Source organism: Grus americana, chromosome 32 (assembly GCF_028858705.1).
Source record: "Grus americana isolate bGruAme1 chromosome 32, bGruAme1.mat, whole genome shotgun sequence".
In the NCBI taxonomy this organism is placed as follows: Eukaryota; Metazoa; Chordata; class Aves; order Gruiformes; family Gruidae; genus Grus; species Grus americana.
In genome coordinates, this window is record NC_072883.1 from 1,530,887 (window position 1) to 1,553,170 (window position 22,284).

Below are 22,284 nucleotides of genomic sequence, written 5' to 3' on the forward strand. Positions count from 1 at the left end.
TTCACTTATGCCAATGACGTCATAGCACTGGGACTGAGCCAAGGCTTCCAGCTCTTCTTGCTTGTTCCTCATGCTGCGTGCATTGGTACAGAAGCATTTCAGATGTGCTTCCACGTACCCAGCAGCTCGTGGAGCAGACTGAAGAATCTTACTAGCACACAGCCCCTCTGATTGTGGCCTGCCTTCCCATAGCTCGTCACTGGTGATGTGGTTACACTTCAGCTGGGCTATTGGTCTAACCCCCGTCTCTGACATGGTGCCCCTAGGCTCATCTCTAGCAAGCCTGGTTCTATCCCCTTCCCCCTTCAGAGCTAGTTTAAAGCCCCCTCCACGAGCCCTGCCAACTCCTGGGCTAGAATTCTTTTCCCCCTCTGAGACAGGTGGACCCCATCTGTCGCCAGTAGGCCTGGTGCTGAATAGACCGCCCCGTGATCAAAAAACCCCAAATTCCACCGACGGCACCAGCCTCTGAGCCATGTGTAGATCAGGTGGGTTTTCCTGCTCCTTGCAGTGTTTATCCCTGCTACTGAAGGGATAGAGGAAAATACCACCTGTGCCCTCGCTCCTTGCACCAATCGCCCCAATGCACTAAAGCCCCTTTTGATGGCCCTCGGGCTTCTCTCTGTAACTTCATCACTGCCGACCTGAAATACCAAAAGCGGGTGATAGTCAGAGGGCCACACCAGGTCAGGGAGCTGCCTAGTAACGTCCCCGACCCGGGCCCCAGGGGGGCAGCAGACTTCCCCATGGGTAGGGTCAGGTCGGCATGTCGGCCCCTCCGTTCCCCTCAGAAGGGAGTCGCCTATGACAATGACCCTTCTTTTGCTCTTGGCAGAGGCAGTCTTGAGGCGTGGGGACGACCGACTGCCTCTAGACAATCCGCTGGATGGGCTGTCACCCACGTTCTCATTTTCCTGTCCCTCAAGTTCCAGGGCCACAAACCTGTTCTGTAGGGGCACCTGGGAGGGCAACGTAGGCTGGGAGGAGATCCGCCTGGCTCCGCCACCCTCCAGTAGCAGCGATACGCTCAGGCACTCCCTGCAGCCAGAGACTTGGACAGCCGCATGTTTACGTGGGCGCTCGGTTTGGGTCGCCATGTTCTTTCTGGCGACAGCTTTCAGCCGGGTGGAGACCATGGCTAGGTCTAGTGCTTCTGGGAGGGTGATGGCCATTAGGCGAGCTGGCCTCTTGAGAGGGGATGGGGACTGCGCCCTACCCGCTCGCCCTGCCTGCGCAAACTGCTGCACCACGCCCTTCTGACACACCACATCCTGTTTGCCGCGCTCCGGGTTGCTCGCGCTCCCTGGGGGGTACTCTTGGATGTGAGGGGGTTTGGCCACCAAAACTCTTGTCCCTGCCCACGCTGAGTCAGAGCTGCTGCACATCAGCCCCATGAAAGAGAGCAGTGGACAGTAGTGTGTCCTCTTGACAAGTTGTGGCACCCTCTCAGCAACCTCTCGGATCTTGGCTCCCGGAAGGCAGCGTACCTCTCGTGACTCCCTGTCAGGTCGGCAGATGGGCGCCTCGGTGCCCCTTAGCAGAGAGTCACCCACTACGAGCACTCGTCATTTCTTTTTACGGTCCCCACTGTGTGCTGCTGGTACAGTTTCTCCTTGCACACCTTGCTCGTGGGTGTCTATAGCTGTTAAAGCTTCATATCTGGTTTTGGTTGTGAAGCTGGAGGGTGGAGACTGAAGCGGAGTCCTGCTTTTGTGGGTCAGCAGGGTCCAAGGTGCCTCATTCTCAGCGGTGCCCACTACAGGTACTTGGTTATGGAACCACCCATCTATCTCTGTCTTGGCCCCTCTAACACTGGGCAGCCTTTTCACTGTTTCCTGCAACTCGGACACCTGACGCAACGGGTCATCAACCTGTGCACACCTCGTGCAGGTACGGACCTTTTCAGCAGGAGAGGGGTCTGGGCACTCCCTGCAACCTACCGCCTGGCCTGAAGTCTCCTTCCTTACCACTTTCATCTGGGTGGATGCATCAGACATCTCAGGGGAGATGTTCTCTGTAGGAACCCAGCTGGACCTAGAGATTGCTGCCTGAGAAATGTGGCCAGTACTCTGTCTCCGTACTGACTCGTTGAGTGTGGCCAGTGCCCTGTGGGGGTGGCTACAGTGATGGTTGCGGAGGTAAACCCCTCTGGGCTGCTGCGTTATGTCATCAGGACCTTGGTGCCTGGGCTGAGCCCTGTCACGTAGATGTCCAAGAGGCATGTTCCTGGAGAACATCAACACAAGGACCATGTAGACCGGGTGGCTAAAATTGAAGTGGCTCGGGTAGACCTAGAGTGAGAACATCGCTGTGAGCTGTTCACGGTTCTGTGGGACACTGGGGGAAGAGACACTATGGATGGGTGGGCTCACGATGGAGGGGTGGACCTGACCTGGGGGAAATGACGGAAGGGCAATTGCATGGCTTCAGCACCTGAGACCCCGCAGTCGGGCCAGGCCCCCATGACCCAGCCGGCTGCTGTCTGAAGCAATTCTGCTTTATTCCATCCAAATTTCTGTCTCAATGTGGGCAGAGCAGCCCCCCTGGCTAACCCATTGCTGCCCCCATCCCTGCAGCCCTATTTCAGCCCCCCATCCCTTCAGCCCCTTCCCCCCCACCCCAGCTCTGGGGTGCCCCAATACATCCTGGGTACAAACAGAAGGATTTATTTTGAACTCTGTGTCCCGTGGCCAGCCCTGCTGGGTACCACTGGCACCCGGTGGAACCCGCTGGCCCCCTTGGTCACCATCATGCAGCCAGGCGCCTGCACTCCCCCATCAGAGCTCTAACAGTTCCTTGTCATGGCTTTTGGTGTCCCCATCCCCTGCTCTTGGTGTCCCCATCCTGGTTTGTGGTGTCCTCATTGCAGCTTCCAGTGTCTCCATTCCATCTCTTAGTGTCCCCAACCCATCTTGTAGTGTCTCCATCCCTGTCCCTCACGTCCCCATCCTGGTATGTGGTGTCCCCATCCCACCTCTTGGTGTCCCCATCCATGTCCTCAGGGACATCATCCCTGCCCCCAGTATCCCCATCCCTTGGTGTCCCCATCGTGGCATCTGGTGTCCCCAGCCTCAGGTCCTGCTGTCCTTCACCCTCCTTCCCCGTGTCCCCGTCCCCCGCTCTCCGCCCTCCTCCCCCACCCTGCAGCAGTTGCCAGCAGTGGCTACCTGGGTGCAGGAGCTCCCTGGGGGACCCCAGTTCATGCAGTCATCCCCTCTCCAGCACAGCCACCCACTGTGCCCCCATGGCCAGGACCACCTGCCCCATCACGAGCAGCACCGCACACCTGGTCCTGCTGGCTCTGAAGATCTCCTGCTCCACCTGCAGTGGGTGACATCATCAGTGGGGACCCCTGGGTGTGGGGACACAGGGAGCAGAGACCCAGGGGACATGGGGATTGCGACCAAGGGGACATGGGGACCAAGGACCCAGGGAACATGGGGACCAAGGGCACATGGGGAGTGAGGATCCAGAGAACACGGAGAGCAGGGACCCAGGGGACATTGGACGGAGGGACCTGGGGAACACTGGGAGTTAAGACGAAGGGGAGATGGAGACCTGGGACTGGGGGGCTGCTGAGAGAGGGACCCAGGGGACATGGGGACACCAGGGGACACCAGGACTGGAGGCCAAGGCAACCCAGGCAGCAGGGACCCAGAGGAGACTGGAACTGGGGACCAAGGAGACTCAGGGGCCAGGGACAGAGAGGACACTGAGATGTGGGGACCCAGGAGAAGATGGAAAGAGGAGACCCAGGGGGACCCCCAGGCACTGGGGTGCTGCTGGACAGGGTGATTGAGGAGACACGGGTGTCACCTCCCACCTGCAGCTGGCTCTCTGCGTCCAGGGCGCTGGCGGGCTCATTGAGGAGGAGGACACAAGGATCCCTCACCAGGGCACCAGTGATGGCCACCCCCTACCACTGTCCCCCAGAGTGCTGCTCCCCCAGCTCATCCACCTCTGCGCGAAACGTGGGTCAGTGTGGGCATACGGGGACACGGGGACAGCGAGATAGAGGGGCACCTCCTACCTGTCTTATAGCCCCGGGGCAGGCGGGTGATAAAGGTGTGGGCACCTGCATGGGTGGCTGCCACTGTCACCTGCGCCGGGCTCCAGCTTTCCGGCCCATAGGTGATGTTGGCATGGAGAAGAGCACTGGCTCCTGGGGGACGATGGCCACCTGTGGCACAGGGAACAGCTGGGGACACAGGGGGGATGTGGGGAGGACATGGTGTGGAAGTGGGGTTACGTGGTGGGGACGTGGCTGGGGACACTGCAGGGACGTGGTGGGGATGGCTGGGGACATAGAACCATAGCATCTCCACTTGGCCATCGAGCCATTGACCACACCTCTTTCAGTGCGACATCCAGCCAATTCCTTATCCACCGAGTGGTCCATCCATCGAATCCATGTCTCTCCAATTTAGAGACAAGGATGTCGTGTGGGACAGTGCCAAATGCTTTGCACAAATCCAGCTAGATGACATCAGTCACTCTCCCTTATCCACCAACACTGTAACCCCATCAGAGAAGGCCACCAGATGTGTCAGGCACGATTTGCCCTTAGTGAAGCCACATTGGCTGTCACCAGTCACCTCCTTATTTTCCATGTGCCTGAGCATGGTTTCCAGGAGGATCTGCTCCATCATCTGGCCAGGCACGGAGGTGAGACTGACAGTCTCAGACTCTCAGTCTTTTCTTCTCCAGACTAAACAGCCCCAGCTCTCTCAGCCTTTCCTCAGACCAGAGATGCTCCAGTCCCTTCATCACCCTCGTAGCCCTCCAGTAGAGCCTCTCCAGTAGCTCCCCGTCTGTCTTGAACTGGGGAGCCCAGAACTGGACACAGAACTCCAGATGTGGCCTCACCAGGGCAGAGTAGAGGGGGAGGAGAACCTCCCTCGACCTGCTGGCCACACTCTTCTTAATGTACCCCAGGATACCATTGGCCTTCTTGGCCACGAGGGTACACTGCTGGCTCATGGAGAGCTTGTTGTCCACCAGGACCCTCAGGTCCTTCTCCGCAGAGCTGCGTCCCAGCAGGTCAACCCCTCACCTCTACTGGTGCCTGGGGTTATTCCTCCCCTACACTTGTCCTTGCAGAATTTCATTTGGGTCCTCTCTGCCCAACTCTCCAGCCTGTCCAGACCTTGCTGAATGGCAGCGCAGCCTTCTGCTCTGTCGGCCACTCCTCCCAGTTGTGTATCATCAGCAAAGTTGCTGAGGGTCCACTCTGTCCCCTCATCTAGGCCATTGATGAATATGTTGAATAAGAGCAGACCAAGCACTGACCCTTGGGGCACACCACTAGCTACAGGCTTCCAACTAGACTCTGTGCTGCTTACCACAACCCCCTGGGCTCTGCCATTGAGCCAGTTCTCACCCCACCTGTCCTGGTTTGAGCTGAGAGAGGGTTAATTGTCTTCACAGTAGCTAGTATGGGGCTATGGTTTGGATTTGTGCCGGAAGCAGTGTTGATAACAGAGAGATGTTTTTGTTATCTGGAGCTGTTGTTGTTGAGCAGTGCTTCCCCAGAGCCAAGGCCTTTGCTGGTTCTGGCACGGCCCCACCAGCGGGATGGCTGGGGGTGCCCAAGGAGTTGGGAGGGGACACAGCCAGGACAGCTGACCCCATAGACCAAAGGGATATTCCATTCCATATGATGTCATGCTCAGTTTATAAGGGGCTGGGGGAAGGGGAAGAGGAAGAGAGGGGGGGCGGCAGTGTTTGGAGCGGTGGCGTTTGTCTTCCCAAGTCACCGTGACATGCGATGGAGCCCTGCTTTCCTGGAGATGGCTGAACAGCTGCCTGCGATGGGAAGTGGGGAATGAATTCCTTGCTTTGCTTTGCTTGTGCTTGTGGCTTTTGCTTTCCCTATTAAACTGTCTTTACCTCATCCCACGAGTTTTCTCCTTTTCACTCTTCCAATTCTCTCCCCCATCCTGATGAGGGAGGGGCTGCGAGTTGCTCAGCTGCCGGCTGGGGTAAAACCACGATACGCAGCCTCCCCATTTTGGGGAACACCTCCTACCTGTGTCATAGCTCCAGGGGTGACACTGCTGTGCCGACAATAAAGATGTTGCGTGGCAACGGGGTGGTTTTGTACAGGGGAACCCATGGTGTCCCACTCAGGACACACACATACACACCCTGTGGCATGAGTGGGGCCGGGTACGAGCGGTGACGTGTGCATTGGGCACAAGAGATGCCGGGCAGAAGTGATGTTGGGCACGAAGGACACGGAGCACAGTCGATGCCGGGCACAAGGGACATCATGCAGTGGGCACGAGTGATATCTGGGCACGAGTGACGTTGTGCACTGGGCACGTGAGATGCCGGGCAGGAGCACTGCCAGGCACAAGAGCTGCCAGGTGTTAGCGATGCCGGGCACAGGGGACACGGGGCACAAGCGATGCCAGGCAAAACCAATGTCAGGCATGAGGGACACCAGGCGCAGGCAGGGCCAGGCACAAGCAATGCCCGGTGACAGAGATGCCGCCACAAGGGACGCTGGGCACAAGCGGTGTCGGGCTGTGGTGGGTTGACCCTGACTGGAGGCCAGGAGCCCCCCAGAGCTGCTCCATCACTCCCCCTCCTGTACTAGACAGGGCAGAAAAGTGTAACGAAAGGCTGGTGGGTCGAGAGAAGGACAGGGAGAGATCGCTCACCAATTACCATCATGGGCAAAACAGACTCAACTTAGAGGAAAAAATTCATCTAATTTATTACCAAGCAAAAGAGAGTAGAGCAATGAGGAATAAACCCAAATCTTAAAACACCTCCCCCCACCCCTCCCTTCTTCCCGGGCTCAACTTCACTCCCCGATTCTACCTACTCCCCCCCAGCACCACAGGGGGACGGGGAATGGGGGCTGTGGTCACTTCATCACCCCTTGTCTCTGCTGCTCCTTCCTCCTCAGGGCAGGACTCCTCACACTCCGCCCCTGTCACCAAATATGGGATAATAAACTCTCCAATACTCCGTTTTAGTATTAGAAAGCAGGCATTGCTTTATTACGACGCCGGATGCACGGAGGATAGCTCCACCTGTCGTGCATACACTAAAATAAAAGTTCATCCTTTATATACCTTACGACATGAGTAGTCATACATTTTCCGAGAAATCTCCACCTCTCCGCCTATCTACTACATTTACATAACGCTGGCGTTGCAAAACTACACTACGCATGCGTGGGGTTCTCAGGTGGTCGTTTGGGGAGTTAGCCCCCCACTCCTTTTTCCCTTTTATGGTCACAAGTCTTTGAGGAGAGTTTCTTCTCCTTGGATGTTTCCCAACTCGGTTGTCTGGCCAAGCTGTTCTTCCTGATCAACCCTGTCTGGGCAATCCTGCCAGGAGGTTTCTGTTCTCAAGGTCAGGAGATCTTCTCCGTACACATTAATTACTCATAGGCCTTGTTACATTCAAAGCTAATCGTTGTTTGGTAAAAGAATTTCTCAACAAAACTGTAAAAAAAGAACTAAAAAAAAGTGTTGGGACACTGGGATGTGAAGAACCAGTAAGTGACTGGGACAAAGTGGGATGGCACTGCCACCTGGATGGGGACATGGGGTGGTGAGGGGGTCCCACCAGTGCAGGACTGGGCCATACTGGGATGGCACTGTCAACCATGTGGTGACATGAGGTGCCATCAGAGCCAGACTTGGCCAAACTGGGATGGTGCTGTCCAAAACCCAGAGCAGCAGCCACAGCAATCAATACTGCTAAATATCACTTTAAAAGAGCCCTGGGTTGGGAAATTCTTTCTCCACTCAGAAGGTTCCTCTGCTGCTGCACCTAAAGCCACTCGGTTACCAAGATGCTTTCGCACACTCAGCCCAATCCCCAAAAGCAGCAACGAGCCGCAGCCGCCTGTCCTGAGTGCCCAGCGAGGAAGGGGATTAGGGAAAGACAAATCACTCTTGCTCCCAACAGGACTGTGTGGTGTAGAAGGATGCTGAGAGAGCAGGGGCATCCTGGGGACAGGGGGTGCTGGCAAAGTTTGGGGGTGCCCAGAAGGAAGAGAAGGGGGTGCCTGAGTTGTGAGTGCCCCCCGCCTCTGCCCCCCACTCCCCGTGCTCATCCTGCAGGGAGCTGCCCCCAGGCTCCTGCTCCAACCACTGCTCCAACTGCGCTGGCTGCAAATGCCCTTCGCGGGCAGGCAGGAATCAGGACCAAAAGCCCCCAGGAACCAGCACAGCCACACTCCATGGTCACCCACAAAGCTTTCTTGAAGGCCATGGTGCTGTGCCTGGGCAGGGTGGGTTTGGGCAGGGCAGAGAGGGACATGTGCTGCTGCGGGATGGAGGAGAGGAGAGCGGGCAGTGTCTGCAGCAGGGCAGGGGCTGTCTGGGGCTGTGGTGGGGATGGAAGGGGGGCAGAGGGTCTAGGAGGTGCAGTCCCTCAGGCACAGCTGGGTTTCCTCTGTCTCCAACCAAAACCAGGGTCGGATGATCTCTCCATTGAACAGGGCTGGTGGCAAAGTGAAGATCTCAACCCCACTGTCAGCATCGATGAAAGTCACCAGCCCATGCGTGCAGTCCAGACAGACCCAGAATCTCCTGGGGACCCGGCCCAGGGACAGGGGAGGAGAGGTGAGAGACACAAAGTGCCCTTCCCAGTGCTGCACCCCCCAGATCCCTCCTGCAGGGCTCAGGGCCGGATCCCCCTTCCTGTGCACAGAGTCCCTGGCCACCCCCACAGCCCACCAGGAATCACCTCCCACCTCCCCCTTCACCTCCACCCCCCAGCAGTGCCTCCCCTCCCTGAACCCCTCCTGGCCCAGCACACAGCACCGAGTGTCAAATCTCTCAGGGGTGTCGGGCAGGTCCTGCCGTGCTCTTCCCCTTCTCACACTTCTCCCATCCGCTGACAGGACAAGTTGGGAATGAGCCGAGTCTGGATCGAGGGTCACCACGTCTGCAGGGGACAGGAGGAGCCAGAGCATCGGGGCAGAGCTGCGTCGTGGGCAGGGTTTGAGCACCCTGGGGCCAGGCTCTGCCCCGCGGGGCAGCACACGGGGCATCTCCTTCCTCCTAGAGATGCCCATGACGGGGCCGGCCCCAGCACGGCCACGGCCCAGCTGGGTCCCCTGGGAACAGGCAACGGTGGGGCTGCAGCCCCAGCAGGGAGGAGCAGCATGGGGAGGCAGTGGCTGGGTCTGGGCAGTGCACGGGCTCTCAGGGGGGTGGCAGAGGGCTCCTCTTGGCCCCAGGGATACCACTCACAATGCCTTGGAAAGGCAAGAAAAGGGGCTGGAGAACAGGCTAGTGCCCTGCTCGGGGGTGTCTGAGTCACCAAACACACCCAGGCACGGCCAGTCCCAGGCACTGCCCAGCCCAGATGCCCCTTGCACACAAGCACAGGGAGGAGACCCACCCAGAAGGGCAATAAAATACGGGATTACCTGGATTGTGGGGAAGCAGAAACTTTCTCCAGGCTAGAAGGAGAGACAAGAGCTGGTCACATCCCCCAGCCGGTCCCCAGCAAGTCTGGGCAGGGGCGAGGGTCCAGGCGTGGGCTGGTGCCCCTGAGCTGCCCACCCTGCCAGGCACATTGCCTTGGGCTTTCCCAGAGCCAGGGGCTGCAGGGATGGAGAGGACGGGCAAGGAGGGAAAGGGCTGAGCATAGAGCACCCAGGAGAGCACCCAAACCATAACAGAGCTCACAGACACTCACCCTTCAGTCCTGCAACTGTTTTCTCTGGAAAGCAAAACCAAAAGCATTAAGTGATCAGAGGGGACAGGTTGTCATGCAATGGCTGCTCCCACAGGAGCAAACAGAGTTTGGGCAGATCCCCAACTCTTTCCCTGGGGATCTGGAAAAGACCACCTTGCTCCTGGGAAGGGCTCCCTTCCAGCCTATCCCCGTCAGCCCACCCAGGCACTCTGGACTTAAGCCTGACTCAAAGATTGAAGGCTCAGACTGCCTGAAGCTAACTGAATACTTGGACTACTTGCTTCGAGCAAGATTTTTACAAGTGGGCAGAATAAGGAGACTGACGCAGCTCTCTGCACTGCACCACCAAAGAGCCAAGGGACATGAAGGGTGATGAGTGGAGGACATCCCTTTCATCAGCACCAGTACAGGAGAGGGGAGACCTACAGTTCGGTCTCTGCTCCCCACATTGATCCTCATTTCTTTCCATGGGGCAGGACATGTCCCATGCCCAGTACAGCCCCCAAACCTAGAGCTCTCCTGCCCCATTTTGGGCTCTGTCAACCCAGATGAATGGGCAGAGAATGGTGAAGAGCCATCCAAACCCAAGTCCCTCCCAGGGGGGCTCCTTTGCTTGGAGGTTTTGCTGGGGGAAGGGGCCAGAAGGACTCACCCAGCTCTCTGGACTGCAGCCCTGAAAAGCAAAGGCAGAGGAAGAGGGGGTCAGGACAGCAGCTGCCTTCATCCCTGGGAACATCTCAGGAGGGTCTCCTGCACCTTCCCACCAGCCAGAGATGGTCTGGCCTTGCTCCCTGTCCTCCCGACCACACCCCGCCGTGTCCTTGTGCCCTTCCTTCCTTTGCCCAAAGAGCTTTTTGGTGAAGGCAAAACATTCTTCTGAAACCACTTACCTTTCCTTCTCCACAGATAAGCAGCGAGGCCAAGGAACACAGCTGAAAGCACGAGGAGCACCCCCACACCAACCATCCAGGGACGGGCATTGTGGAAAAAGGGAGCTGAGAAACAAAACCATCAGCAGGAAAAGGGATGGTTTTAGAGTCCGGTGTTTGAGCAGAAGAAGAACAAAAAGACAAACGCCCCAAAGCTCGAGCTCACAAGCCCCTTGTCCTGGGAGCCCTGGCCTCAAGGGGACATAGTCCTCTCTCTCCCCTGCACATACCAATGCTCACCTGAAGCGCACGAGGCTCCGGTTCTCTCGTGCACTAGAACTGCTGTGAAGGTGCACACCCCTCCTGTGCCCCCGCACCCCACACCTTGCACTGGGAACCCCAGATCAAAAGCTGCTCAAAGCAACGCAGCAAACCCCAGCCCTGCTGCCGGCGCTGCAGGGTCTGGCTGCCATCACTGCACCTGAGATGTGCAGGGACGTCTTCTGCTCCTGGTTGAGGCGGCTGTTCCTGAGCACGCAGGACCACTTCCCATGTCTGTTCCCATTGGACACAACGATGACACCTTCAATGTCAAACATGCCCCTCTCATCCGAGGAATATCTCTGGGAGGCCGAGGGGAGAAGCTTCCCGTTGGGATCTTTCCACAGCACCTCCGGTTGTGGGTACCAGCCGGCCGATCGACACAGCACCCGGATGCCTCCATCCTCGTAAGCCTCCAGGGAGAGCTGAGGGACAGAGCCTGTGGCTGGGGAAGAGCCCATGGTTGGGGTCAGTGTGGGATGGACTCAACTCAAAGGTGATGACCGAATCCGATAGCAGACACATCACAGGTCCCACCAGGGCTGGGGGACCGGCCACCAAAACCACCCCAACCTGTGCAGCAACTGCAGAGCATTGATGCCAAACAACCCCAGATCTCCCACAAAACAGCCCAGCAGAGCAAGACCCAGCTGCCGAGCTTCAGTGCCTCAAGGCAGCATCAGCACTGACCCGTCTTTGTTCAAGAAGCCCCAACGAACACCCAGCAAAACCACCGCATCCATGTGGCTCTGCCCCAAAACCACCTCCAGCACCACCTGCGTGCTCCCTCCTGGGCAGGCACTGCAGGCAACAGCCCCCTCGCACCCCACCTCTTTCAACGGCTCCTGTCCTTCGGCAGCTCATCCACACACCTGAGGATGGGACAGAGCTCTGGGAGGGACACACAAACCCAGGGACACCCGCACCAGCCCCTGCAAACACCGCACCGGACACAGACCTGACACCTCCACATCCACCGTAGCTTCTCCATAAGAGGCACCATCTGTCACAGTGCAGACGTACTGACCATCGTCAGAGGGTCTCAACCCAGAGATTCGCAAATTGAGGCGTCCACTGGAGAGACCATCTCTGACCAACTCTGTCCTCCCACCGTACTCCTCCATCTGATCCCTGTACATGTCCTCTCCGTTTCGGTAGTGGTGCACCGTTTTGGAGAACTGGTGCCGGATCCACCTGATATCCAAGCTCCGAGCGTCCATGCTGGGGGACAAGTGACATGGCAGCACGACATACTGCCCCACAGTGACCTGGAGAGGGCGGTCTGGTCCCACCACGCTGAAGTTAGCTTGGTGACGGAGAAGGACACAGAGTCACGGAGATTGCGCCTACGTTAATTTAGGGGCATTGCATGGCAAGGGGTGAGCTTGGCGTGACCTTGGTGCACGCTCCATCCCACAGGCATTGCTTTGCCCTCCCCATGGTCCAAAGACAGTGGAGAAAGTGGAGAGGGAGTGGGAGGACTGGAAGGGGAAGGAGGTTTCCTGGGAGCGGGAACCTGCTCCAGAAAACGACCTCCACCCCAGCCAGCCCTGCTGCAAGCCAGAAATGTTTGAGGGGAGCGGTGCAGGATGGGACCAAAGGTGTCCCCAGGGCAAGGGACGTATTGCAGAAAGAGCCCAAGCGAAAGCCAAACCCATGCGGGGCCCAGCTCTGGGCTGGGCTCCCCCCACCCCACGGCAGCTCCCCTGCCCCACAGCTGCCCCCCAGAGTGGGTAAAACCCCCCACCAGCCCTGCAGGATCCCTACCTGATCCCAGCCGCAGGACGTGGAGAGTCACCAAATAACTCAGGAGGAGCCACATCTGCATCCGGAGCTGGAGAAGAGGGAGGGGCAGGGTGGCAGAGGGAAGGCGATGGGGGGTTACAGCTGCTGGAAAGGGGATGGGGAAGAAGGGCTGCACCTGCCCCCAAAGCGGCTCCAGAATTCCCACCAAACCACCTGCACCAGCACCCTAATGGCAGAACAAACCGTTGCTCCAGGGCAGGACTGGACCAGACACGGCTCCCCTGGTGCAGCCCCCTGCTCTGCCCCACTCCCCCTCACCAGCATTTATTCCAAATCCCTGACAAGACTCTGAAGGAAAGGAAATATTCTAAATCCCCTGCAGAAAGAAAACGCACTCACCGGACGGGCAGGAGCTGCGGGAGGCACCAGGCTGCTCGGTTTCAGGTGCAGAATTCCTGCCTGTGGGGTGACTTCAGGCTCTATCCACCAGAAAAGGAGCTGAGGTTTCACAACCACATATCAAAGTCCAGGGTCATAAAATCATCTTCCAAGCAGAAAACCAAAAGAGAAACCAACAGCCTCCCCACTCCCACCTGGATGGGAGCTGCTGAAGGTGGCTTTTCCCGGAGCTGCACCTCTCCCGGCAGCCTGTGCTGGGGAACAGCACTAGGCCAGGTTTGGCACCCAGAAATACCTGTTTCCTTTCCCAAAAAGGGCTGATTGTCTTGTGCATGAGCACTGTCGCTGAAGCAATGAGGAAACCCCCAACCAGACCCCAGGGAATTGTCCACCTGAGCCAGTTGCACTGGGTCCATCTCTTGGGGTTCTTTGGTGTTTCAGGACATTGGTGTGTTCTGGAGTGCAAGGCAGGAGCCCCTCAGTCGTAGGAAAGAGAAAAGGAGAAGAAGAAAGGCAAAAGAAGGCTGTTTGTTGGGGGTGATGGTGCAAAGCTTAGAGCTTCGTTGTGATGTTGGGCCATCCAGGAGGAGCCCAGCAGTGTCCCTGCAGCCCGACAACAGCCAGGAGCTCGTGGGGAGTGGGTGAGAAGGGGACAAGATGGGGGTGTGTGGGCTTGAAGTGTTGGGACATGCCAGCTGTGCCCTGTCCCTTTGCCCTGTCCCCTCGGGGACCTCAGATCCCAGGGGAGGACGTGTCCCCCGCTGTCCCCACCCTCCCATCCCCATGCAGGGGCAGCCCATCCCCCAGAGAAGGGGACACAGGGAGGTCTGAGGGGCTCCCAACTGTGCTGTCGCCGACTGACAGCTCCGTACAGTCCAGCCCCTCTGTTACATAGAGGGCCACCCCCCCACCTCTCCTGCCCCGCCTGTCTCTTCTGAAGAGCCTGTAACCATCCATCACAGCACACCAGTCGCAGGCCTCTTCCCACCAGGCTTCACTTATGCCAATGACGTCATAGCACTGGGACTGAGCCAAGGCTTCCAGCTCTTCTTGCTTGTTCCTCATGCTGCGTGCATTGGTACAGAAGCATTTCAGATGTGCTTCCATGTACCCAGCAGCTCGTGGAGCAGACTGAAGAATCTTACTAGCACACAGCCCCTCTGATTGTGGCCTGCCTTCCCATAGCTCATGGTGATGTGGTTACACTTCAGCTGGGCTATTGGTCTAACCCCCGTCTCCGACATGGTGCCCCTAGGCTCATCTCTAGCAAGCCTGGTTCTATCCCCTTCCCCCTTCAGAGCTAGTTTAAAGCCCTCTCCACGAGCCCTGCCCACTCCTGGGCTAGAATTCTTTTCCCCCTCTGAGACAGGTGGACCCCATCTGTCGCCAGTAGGCCTGGTGCTGAATAGACCGCCCCGTGATCAAAAAACCCCAAATTCCACCGACGGCACCAGCCTCTGAGCCATGTGTAGATCAGGTGGGTTTTCCTGCTCCTTGCAGTGTTTATCCCTGCTACTGAAGGGATAGAGGAAAATACCACCTGTGCCCTCGCTCCTTGCACCAATCGCCCCAATGCACTAAAGCCCCTTTTGATGGCCCTCGGGCTTCTCTCTGTAACTTCATCACTGCCGACCTGAAATACCAAAAGCGGGTGATAGTCAGAGGGCCACACCAGGTCAGGGAGCTGCCTAGTAACGTCCCCGACCCGGGCCCCAGGGGGGCAGCAGACTTCCCCATGGGAAGGGTCAGGTCGGCATGTCGGCCCCTCCGTTCCCCTCAGAAGGGAGTCGCCTATGACAATGACCCTTCTTTTGCTCTTGGCAGAGGCAGTCTTGAGGCGTGGGGACGACCGACTCCCTCTAGACAATCCGCTGGATGGGCTGTCACCCACGTTCTCATTTTCCTGTCCCTCAAGTTCCAGGGCCACAAACCTGTTCTGTAGGGGCACCTGGGAGGGCAACGTAGGCTGGGAGGAGATCCGCCTGGCTCCGCCACCCTCCAGTAGCAGCGATACGCTCAGGCACTCCCTGCAGCCAGAGACTTGGACAGCCGCATGTTTACGTGGGCGCTCGGTTTGGGTCGCCATGTTCTTTCTGGCGACAGCTTTCAGCCGGGTGGAGACCATGGCTAGGTCTAGTGCTTCTGGGAGGGTGATGGCCGTTAGGCGAGCTGGCCTCTTGAGAGGGGATGGGGACTGCGCCCTACCCGCTCGCCCTGCCTATGCAAACTGCCGTGCCCTTCTGACACACCACATCCTGTTTGCCGCGCTCCGGGTTGCTCGCGCTCCCTGGGGGGTACTCTTGGATGTGAGGGGGTTTGGCCACCAAAACTCTTGTCCCTGCCCATGCTGAGTCAGAGCTGCTGCACATCAGCCCCATGAAAGAGAGCAGTGGACAGTAGTGTGTCCTCTTGACAAGTTGTGGCACCCTCTCAGCAACCTCTCGGATCTTGGCTCCCGGAAGGCAGCGTACCTCTCGTGACTCCCTGTCAGGTCGGCAGATGGGCGCCTCGGTGCCCCTTAGCAGAGAGTCACCCACTACGAGCACTCGTCATTTCTTTTTACGGTCCCCACTGTGTGCTGCTGGTACAGTTTCTCCTTGCACGCCTTGCTCGTGGGTGTCTATAGCTGTTAAAGCTTCATATCTGGTTTTGGTTGTGAAGCTGGAGGGTGGAGACTGAAGCAGAGTCCTGCTTTTGTGGGTCAGCAGGGTCCAAGGTGCCTCATTCTCAGCGGTGCCCACTACAGGTACTTGGTTATGGAACCACCCATCTATCTCCATCTCAGCCCGTCTAACACTGCGCAGCCTTTTCACTGTTTCCTGCAACTCGGACACCTGACGCAACAGGTCATCAACCTGTGCACACCTCGTGCCGGTACGGACCTTTTCAGCAGGAGAGGGGTCTGGGCACTCCCTGCAACCTACCGCCTGGCCTGAAGTCTCCTTCCTTACCACTTTCATCTGGGTGGATGCATCAGACATCTCAGGGGAGATGTTCTCTGTAGGAACCCAGCTGGACCTAGAGATTGCTGCCTGAGAAATGTGGCCAGTACTCTGTCTCCGTACTGACTCGTTGAGTGTGGCCAGTGCCCTGTGGGGGTGGCTACAGTGATGGTTGCGGAGGTAAACCCCTCTGGGCTGCTGCGTTATGTCATCGGGACCTTGGTGCCTGGGCTGAGCCCTGTCACGTAGATGTCCAAGAGGCATGTTCCTGGAGAACATCAACACAAGGACCATGTAGACCAGGTGGCTAAAATTGAAGTGGCTCGGGTAGACCTGGAGTGAGAACATCGCTGTGAGCTGTTCACGGTTCTGTGGGACACTGGGGGAAGAGACACTATGGATGGGTGGGCTCACGATGGAGGGGTGGACCTGACCTGGGGGAAATGACGGAAGGGCAATTGCATGGCTTCAGCACCTGAGACCCCGCAGTCGGGCCAGGCCCCCATGACCCAGCCGGCTGCTGTCTGAAGCAATTCTGCTTTATTCCATCCAAATTTCTGTCTCAGCGTAGGCAGAGCAGCCCCCCTGGCCAACCCATTGCTGCCCCCATCCCTGCAGCCCTATTTCAGCCCCCCATCCCTGCAGCCCCTTCCCCCCCACCCAAGCTCTGGGGTGCCCCAATACATCCTGGGTACAAACAGAAGGATTTATTTTGAACTCTGTGTCCCGTGGCCAGCCCTGCTGGGTACCAGTGGCACCCGGTGGAACCTGCTGGCCCCCTTGGTCACCATCATGCAGCCAGGCGCCTGCACTCCCCCATCAGAGCTCTAACAGTTCCTTGTCATGGCTTTTGGTGTCCCCATCCCCTGCTCTTGGTGTCCCCATCCTGGTTTGTGGTGTCCTCATTGCAGCTTCCAGTGTCTCCATTCCATCTCTTAGTGTCCCCAACCCATCTTGTGGTGTCTCCATCCCTGTCCCTCACGTCCCCATCCTGGTATGTGGTGTCCCCATCCCACCTCTTGGTGTCCCCATCCATGTCCTCAGGGACATCATCCCTGCCCCCAGTATCCCCATCCCTTGGTGTCCCCATCGTGGCATCTGGTGTCCCCAGCCTCAGGTCCTGCTGTCCTTCACCCTCCTTCCCCGTGTCCCCGTCCCCCGCTCTCCCTCCTCGTCCCCCACCCTGCAGCAGTTGCCAGTAGTGGCTACCTGGGTGCAGGAGCTCCCTGGGGGACCCCAGTTCATGCAGTCGTCCCCTCTCCAGCACAGCCACCCACTGTGCCCCCATGGCCAGGACCACCTGCCCCATCACGAGCAGCACCGCACACCTGGTCCTGCTGGCTCTGAAGATCTCCTGCTCCACCTGCGGTGGGTGACATCATCAGTGGGGACCCCTGGGTGTGGGGACACAGGGAGCAGAGACCCAGGGGACACGGGGACTGAGACCAAGGGGACATGGGGACCAAGGACCCAGGGAACATGGGGACCAAAGGCACATGGGGAGTGAGGATCCAGAGAACACGGAGAGCAGGGACCCAGGGGACATTGGACGGAGGGACCTGGGGAACACTGGGAGTTAAGACGAAGGGGAGATGGAGACCTGGGACTGGGGGGCTGCTGAGAGAGGGACCCAGGGGACATGGGGACACCAGGGGACACCAGGACTGGAGGCCAAGGCAACCCAGGCAGCAGGGACCCAGAGGAGACTGGAACTGGGGACCAAGGAGACTCAGGGGCCAGGGACAGAGAGGACACTGAGATGTGGGGACCCAGGAGAAGATGGAAAGAGGAGACCCAGGGGGACCCCCAGGCACTGGGGTGCTGCTGGACAGGGTGATTGAGGAGACACGGGTGTCACCTCCTACCTGCAGCTGGCTCTCTGCGTCCAGGGCGCTGGTGGGCTCATTGAGGAGGAGGACACAAGGATCCCTCACCAGGGCACCAGTGATGGCCACCCCCTACCACTGTTCCCCAGAGTGCTGCTCCCCCAGCTCATCCACCTCTGCGCGAAACGTGGGTCAGTGTGGGGATATGGGGACACGGGGACAGCGAGGGGGAGGGGCACCTCCTACCTGTCTTATAGCCCCAGGGCAGGCGGGTGATAAAGGTGTGGGCACCTGCATGGGTGGCTGCCACTGTCACCTGCGCCGGGCTCCAGCTTTCCGGCCCATAGGTGATGTTGGCATGGAGAAGAGCACCGGCTCCTGGGGGATGATGGCCACCTGTGGCACAGGGAACGGCTGGGGACACAGGGGGGATGTGGGGAGGACATGGTGTGGAAGTGGGGTTACATGGTGGGGACGTGGCTGGGGACACTGCAGGGACGTGGTGGGGATGGCTGGGGACATAGAACCATAGCATCTCCACTTGGCCATTGAGCCATTGACCACACCTCTTTCAGTGCGACCATCCAGCCAATTCCTTATCCACCGAGTGGTCCATCCATCGAATCCATGTCTCTCCAATTTAGAGACAAGGATGTCATGTGGGTCACTGTCAAATGCCTTGCACAAGTCCAGGTAGATGACGTCAGTCACTCTCCCTTATCCACCAACACTGTAACCCCATCAGAGAAGGCCACCAGATGTGTCAGGCACGATTTGCCCTTAGTGAAGCCACATTGGCTGTCACCAGTCACCTCCTTATTTTCCATGTGCCTGAGCATGGTTTCCAGGAGGATCTGCTCCATCATCTGGCCAGGCACGGAGGTGAGACTGACAGTCTCAGACTCTCAGTCTTTTCTTCTCCAGACTAAACAGCCCCAGCTCTCTCAGCCTTTCCTCAGACCAGAGATGCTCCAGTCCCTTCATCACCCTCGTAGCCCTCCAGTAGAGCCTCTCCAGTAGCTCCCCGTCTGTCTTGAACTGGGGAGCCCAGAACTGGACACAGAACTCCAGATGTGGCCTCACCAGGGCAGAGTAGAGGGGGAGGAGAACCTCCCTCGACCTGCTGGCCACACTCTTCTTAATGTACCCCAGGATACCATTGGCCTTCTTGGCCACGAGGGCACACTGCTGGCTCATGGAGAGCTTGTTGTCCACCAGGACCCCCAGGTCCTTCTCCGCAGAGCTACATCCCAGCAGGTCAACCCCTCACCTGTTCTGGTGCCTGGGGTTATTCCTCCCCTACACTTGTCCTTGCAGAATTTCATTTGGTTCCTCTCTGCCCAACTCTCCAGCCTGGCCAGACCTCACTGAATAGCAGCGCAGCCTTCTGCTGTGTCGGCCACTCCTCCCAGTTGTGTATCATCAGCAAAGTTGCTGAGGGTCCACTCTGTCCCCTCATCTAGGCCATTGATGAATATGTTGAATAAGAGCAGACCAAGCGCTGACCCTTGGGGCACACCACTAGCTACAGGCTTCCAACTAGACTCTGTGCTGCTTACCACAACCCTCTGGGCTCTGCCATTGAGCCAGTTCTCACCCCACCTGTCCTGGTTTGAGCTGAGAGAGGGTTAATTGTCTTCACAGTAGCTAGTTTGGGGCTATGGTTTGGATTTGTGCCGGAAGCAGTGTTGATAACAGAGAGATGTTTTTGTTATCTGGAGCTGTTGTTGTTGAGCAGTGCTTCCCCAGAGCCAAGGCCTTTGCTGGTTCTGGCACGGCCCCGCCAGCGGGATGGCTGGGGGTGCCCAAGGAGTTGGGAGGGGACACAGCCAGGACAGCTGACCCCATGGACCAAAGGGATATTGCATCCCATATGATGTCATGCTCAGTTTATAAGGGGCTGGGGGAAGGGGAAGAGGAAGAGAGGGGGGGCGGCAGTGTTTGGAGCGGTGGCGTTTGTCTTCCCAAGTCACCGTGACATGCGATGGAGCCCTGCTTTCCTGGAGATGGCTGAACAGCTGCCTGCGATGGGAAGTGGGGAATGAATTCCTTGCTTTGCTTTGCTTGTGCTCGTGGCTTTTGCTTTCCCTATTAAACTGTCTTTACCTCATCCCACGAGTTTTCTCACTTTCACTCTTCCAATTCTCTCCCCCATCCTGATGAGGGAGGGGCTGCGAGGTGCTCAGCTGCCGGCTGGGGTAAAACCACGATACGCAGCCTCCCCATTTTGGGGAACACCTCCTACCTGTGTCATAGCTCCAGGGGTGACACTGCTGTGCCGACAATAAAGATGTTGCATGGGAACAGGGTGGTTTTGTACAGGGGAACCCATGGTGTCCCACTCAGGACACACACATACACAACCTGTGGCATGAGTGGGGCCGGGTACGAGCGATGACGCGTGCATTGGGCACAAGAGATGCCGGGCACAAGTGATGTTGGGGATGAAGGACATGGAGCACAATCGATGCCGGGCACAAGGGACATCATGCATTGGGCACAAGCGATGCCGGGCACGAGGGACACCAGGCACAAGCGATGCCAGGCACAAGCAATCTCAGGCATGAGGGACACCAGGCGCAGGCAGGGCCAGGCACAAGAGAGGCCCGGTGACAGAGATGCTGCCATAAGGGACGCTGGGCACAAGCGGTGTCGGGCTGTGGTGGGTTGACCCTGGCTGGAGGCCAGGAGCCCCCCAGAGCTGCTCCATCACTCCCCCTCCTGTACTAGACAGGGCAGAAAAGTGTAACGAAAGGCTGCTGGGTCGAGAGAAGGACAGGGAGAGATCGCTCACCAATTACCATCATGGGCAAAACAGACTCAACTTAGAGGAAAAATTTCATCTAATTTATTACCAAGCAAAAGAGAGTAGAGCAATGAGGAATAAACCCAAATCTTAAAACACCTCCCCCCACCCCTCCCTTCTTCCCGGGCTCAACTTCACTCCCTGATTCTACCTACTCCCCCCCAGCACCACAGGGGGATGGGGAATGGGGGCTGTGGTCACTTCATCACCCCTTGTCTCTGCTGCTCCTTCCTCCTCAGGGCAGGACTCCTCACACTCTGCCCCTGTCACCAAATATGGGATAATAAACTCTCCAATACTCCGTTTTAGTATTAGAAAGCAGGCATTGCTTTATTACGACGCCGGATGCACGGGGGATAGCTCCACCTATCGTGCATACACTAAAATAAAAGTTCATCCTTTATATACCTTACGACATGAGTAGTCATACATTTTCCGAGAAATCTCCACCTCTCCGCCTATCTACTACATTTACATAATGCTGGCGTTGCAAAACTACATTACGCATGCGTGGGGTTCTCAGGTGGTCGTTTGGGGAGTTAGCCCCCCACTCCTTTTTCCCTTTTATGGTCACAAGTCTTTGAGGAGAGTTTCTTCTCCTTGGATGTTTCCCAACTCGGTTGTCTGGCCAAGCTGTTTTTCCTGATCAACCCTGTCTGGGCAATCCTGCCAGGAGGTTTCTGTTCTCGAGGTCAGGAGATCTTCTCCGTACACGTTAATTACTCATAGGCCTTGTTACATTCAAAGCTAATCGTTGTTTGGTAAAAGAATTTCTCAACAAAACTGTAAAACAAGAGCTAAAAAAAAGTGTTGGGACACTGGGATGTGAAGAACCAGTAAGTGACTGGGACAAAGTGGGATGGCACTGCCACCTGGATGGGGACATGGGGTGGTGTGGGGGTCCCACCAGTGCAGGACTGGGCCATACTGGGATGGCACTGTCAACCATGTGGTGACATGAGGTGCCATCAGAGCCAGACTTGGCCAAACTGGGATGGTGCTGTCCAAAACCCAGAGCAGCAGCCACAGCAATCAATACTGCTAAATATCACTTTAAAAGAGCCCCAGGTTGGGAAATTCTTTCTCCACTCAGAAGGTTCCTCTGCTGCTGCACCTAAAGCCACTCGGTTACCAAGATGCCTTTGCACACTCAGCCCAATCCCCAAAAGCAGCAACGAGCCGCAGCCGCCTGTCCCGAGTGCCCAGCGAGGAAGGGGATTAGGGAAAGACCAATCACTCTTGCTCGCAACAGGATTGTGTGGTGTAGGAGGATGCTGAGAGAGCAGGGGCATCCTGGGGACACGGGGTGCTGGCAAAGTTTGGGGGTGCCCAGAAGGAAGAGAAGGGGGTGCCTGAGTTGTGAGTGCCCCCCGCCTCCGCCCCCCACTCCCCGTGCTCATCCTGCAGGGAGCTGCCCCCAGGCTCCTGCTCCAACCACTGCTCCAAGTGCGCTGGCTGCAAATGCCCTTCGCGGGCAGGCAGGAATCAGGACCAAAAGCCCCCAGGAACCAGCACGGCCACACTCCATAGTCACCCACAAAGCTTTCTTGAAGGCCATGGTGCTGTGCCTGGGCAGGGTGGGCTTGGGCAGGGCAGAGAGGGACATGTGCTGCTGCGGGATGGAGGAGAGGAGAGCGGGCAGTGTCTGCAGAAGGGCAGGGGCTGTCTGGGGCTGTGGTGGGGATGGAAGGGGGGCAGAGGGT

The 22,284-nt window shown here is 57.7% G+C and overlaps 1 protein-coding gene across 1 annotated transcript; it reads right to left on the reverse strand.

Annotated features, from left to right (window-relative positions):
* Positions 1-2,161: 2,161 nt before the first annotated feature.
* Positions 2,162-12,684, reverse strand: LOC129198257 (butyrophilin subfamily 3 member A2-like). Its single transcript, XM_054807409.1, has 10 exons — positions 12,630-12,684; positions 11,821-12,168; positions 11,023-11,307; positions 10,325-10,345; positions 9,663-9,696; positions 9,401-9,537; positions 8,766-8,913; positions 8,497-8,555; positions 4,031-4,180; positions 2,162-2,226 (listed from the first exon to the last, which is right to left on the reverse strand). The coding sequence occupies exons 1-10, from the start codon at positions 12,682-12,684 to the stop codon at positions 2,162-2,164; spliced, it is 1,302 nt and encodes a 433-aa protein (XP_054663384.1).
* Between the last annotated feature and the right edge of the window lie 9,600 nt (positions 12,685-22,284).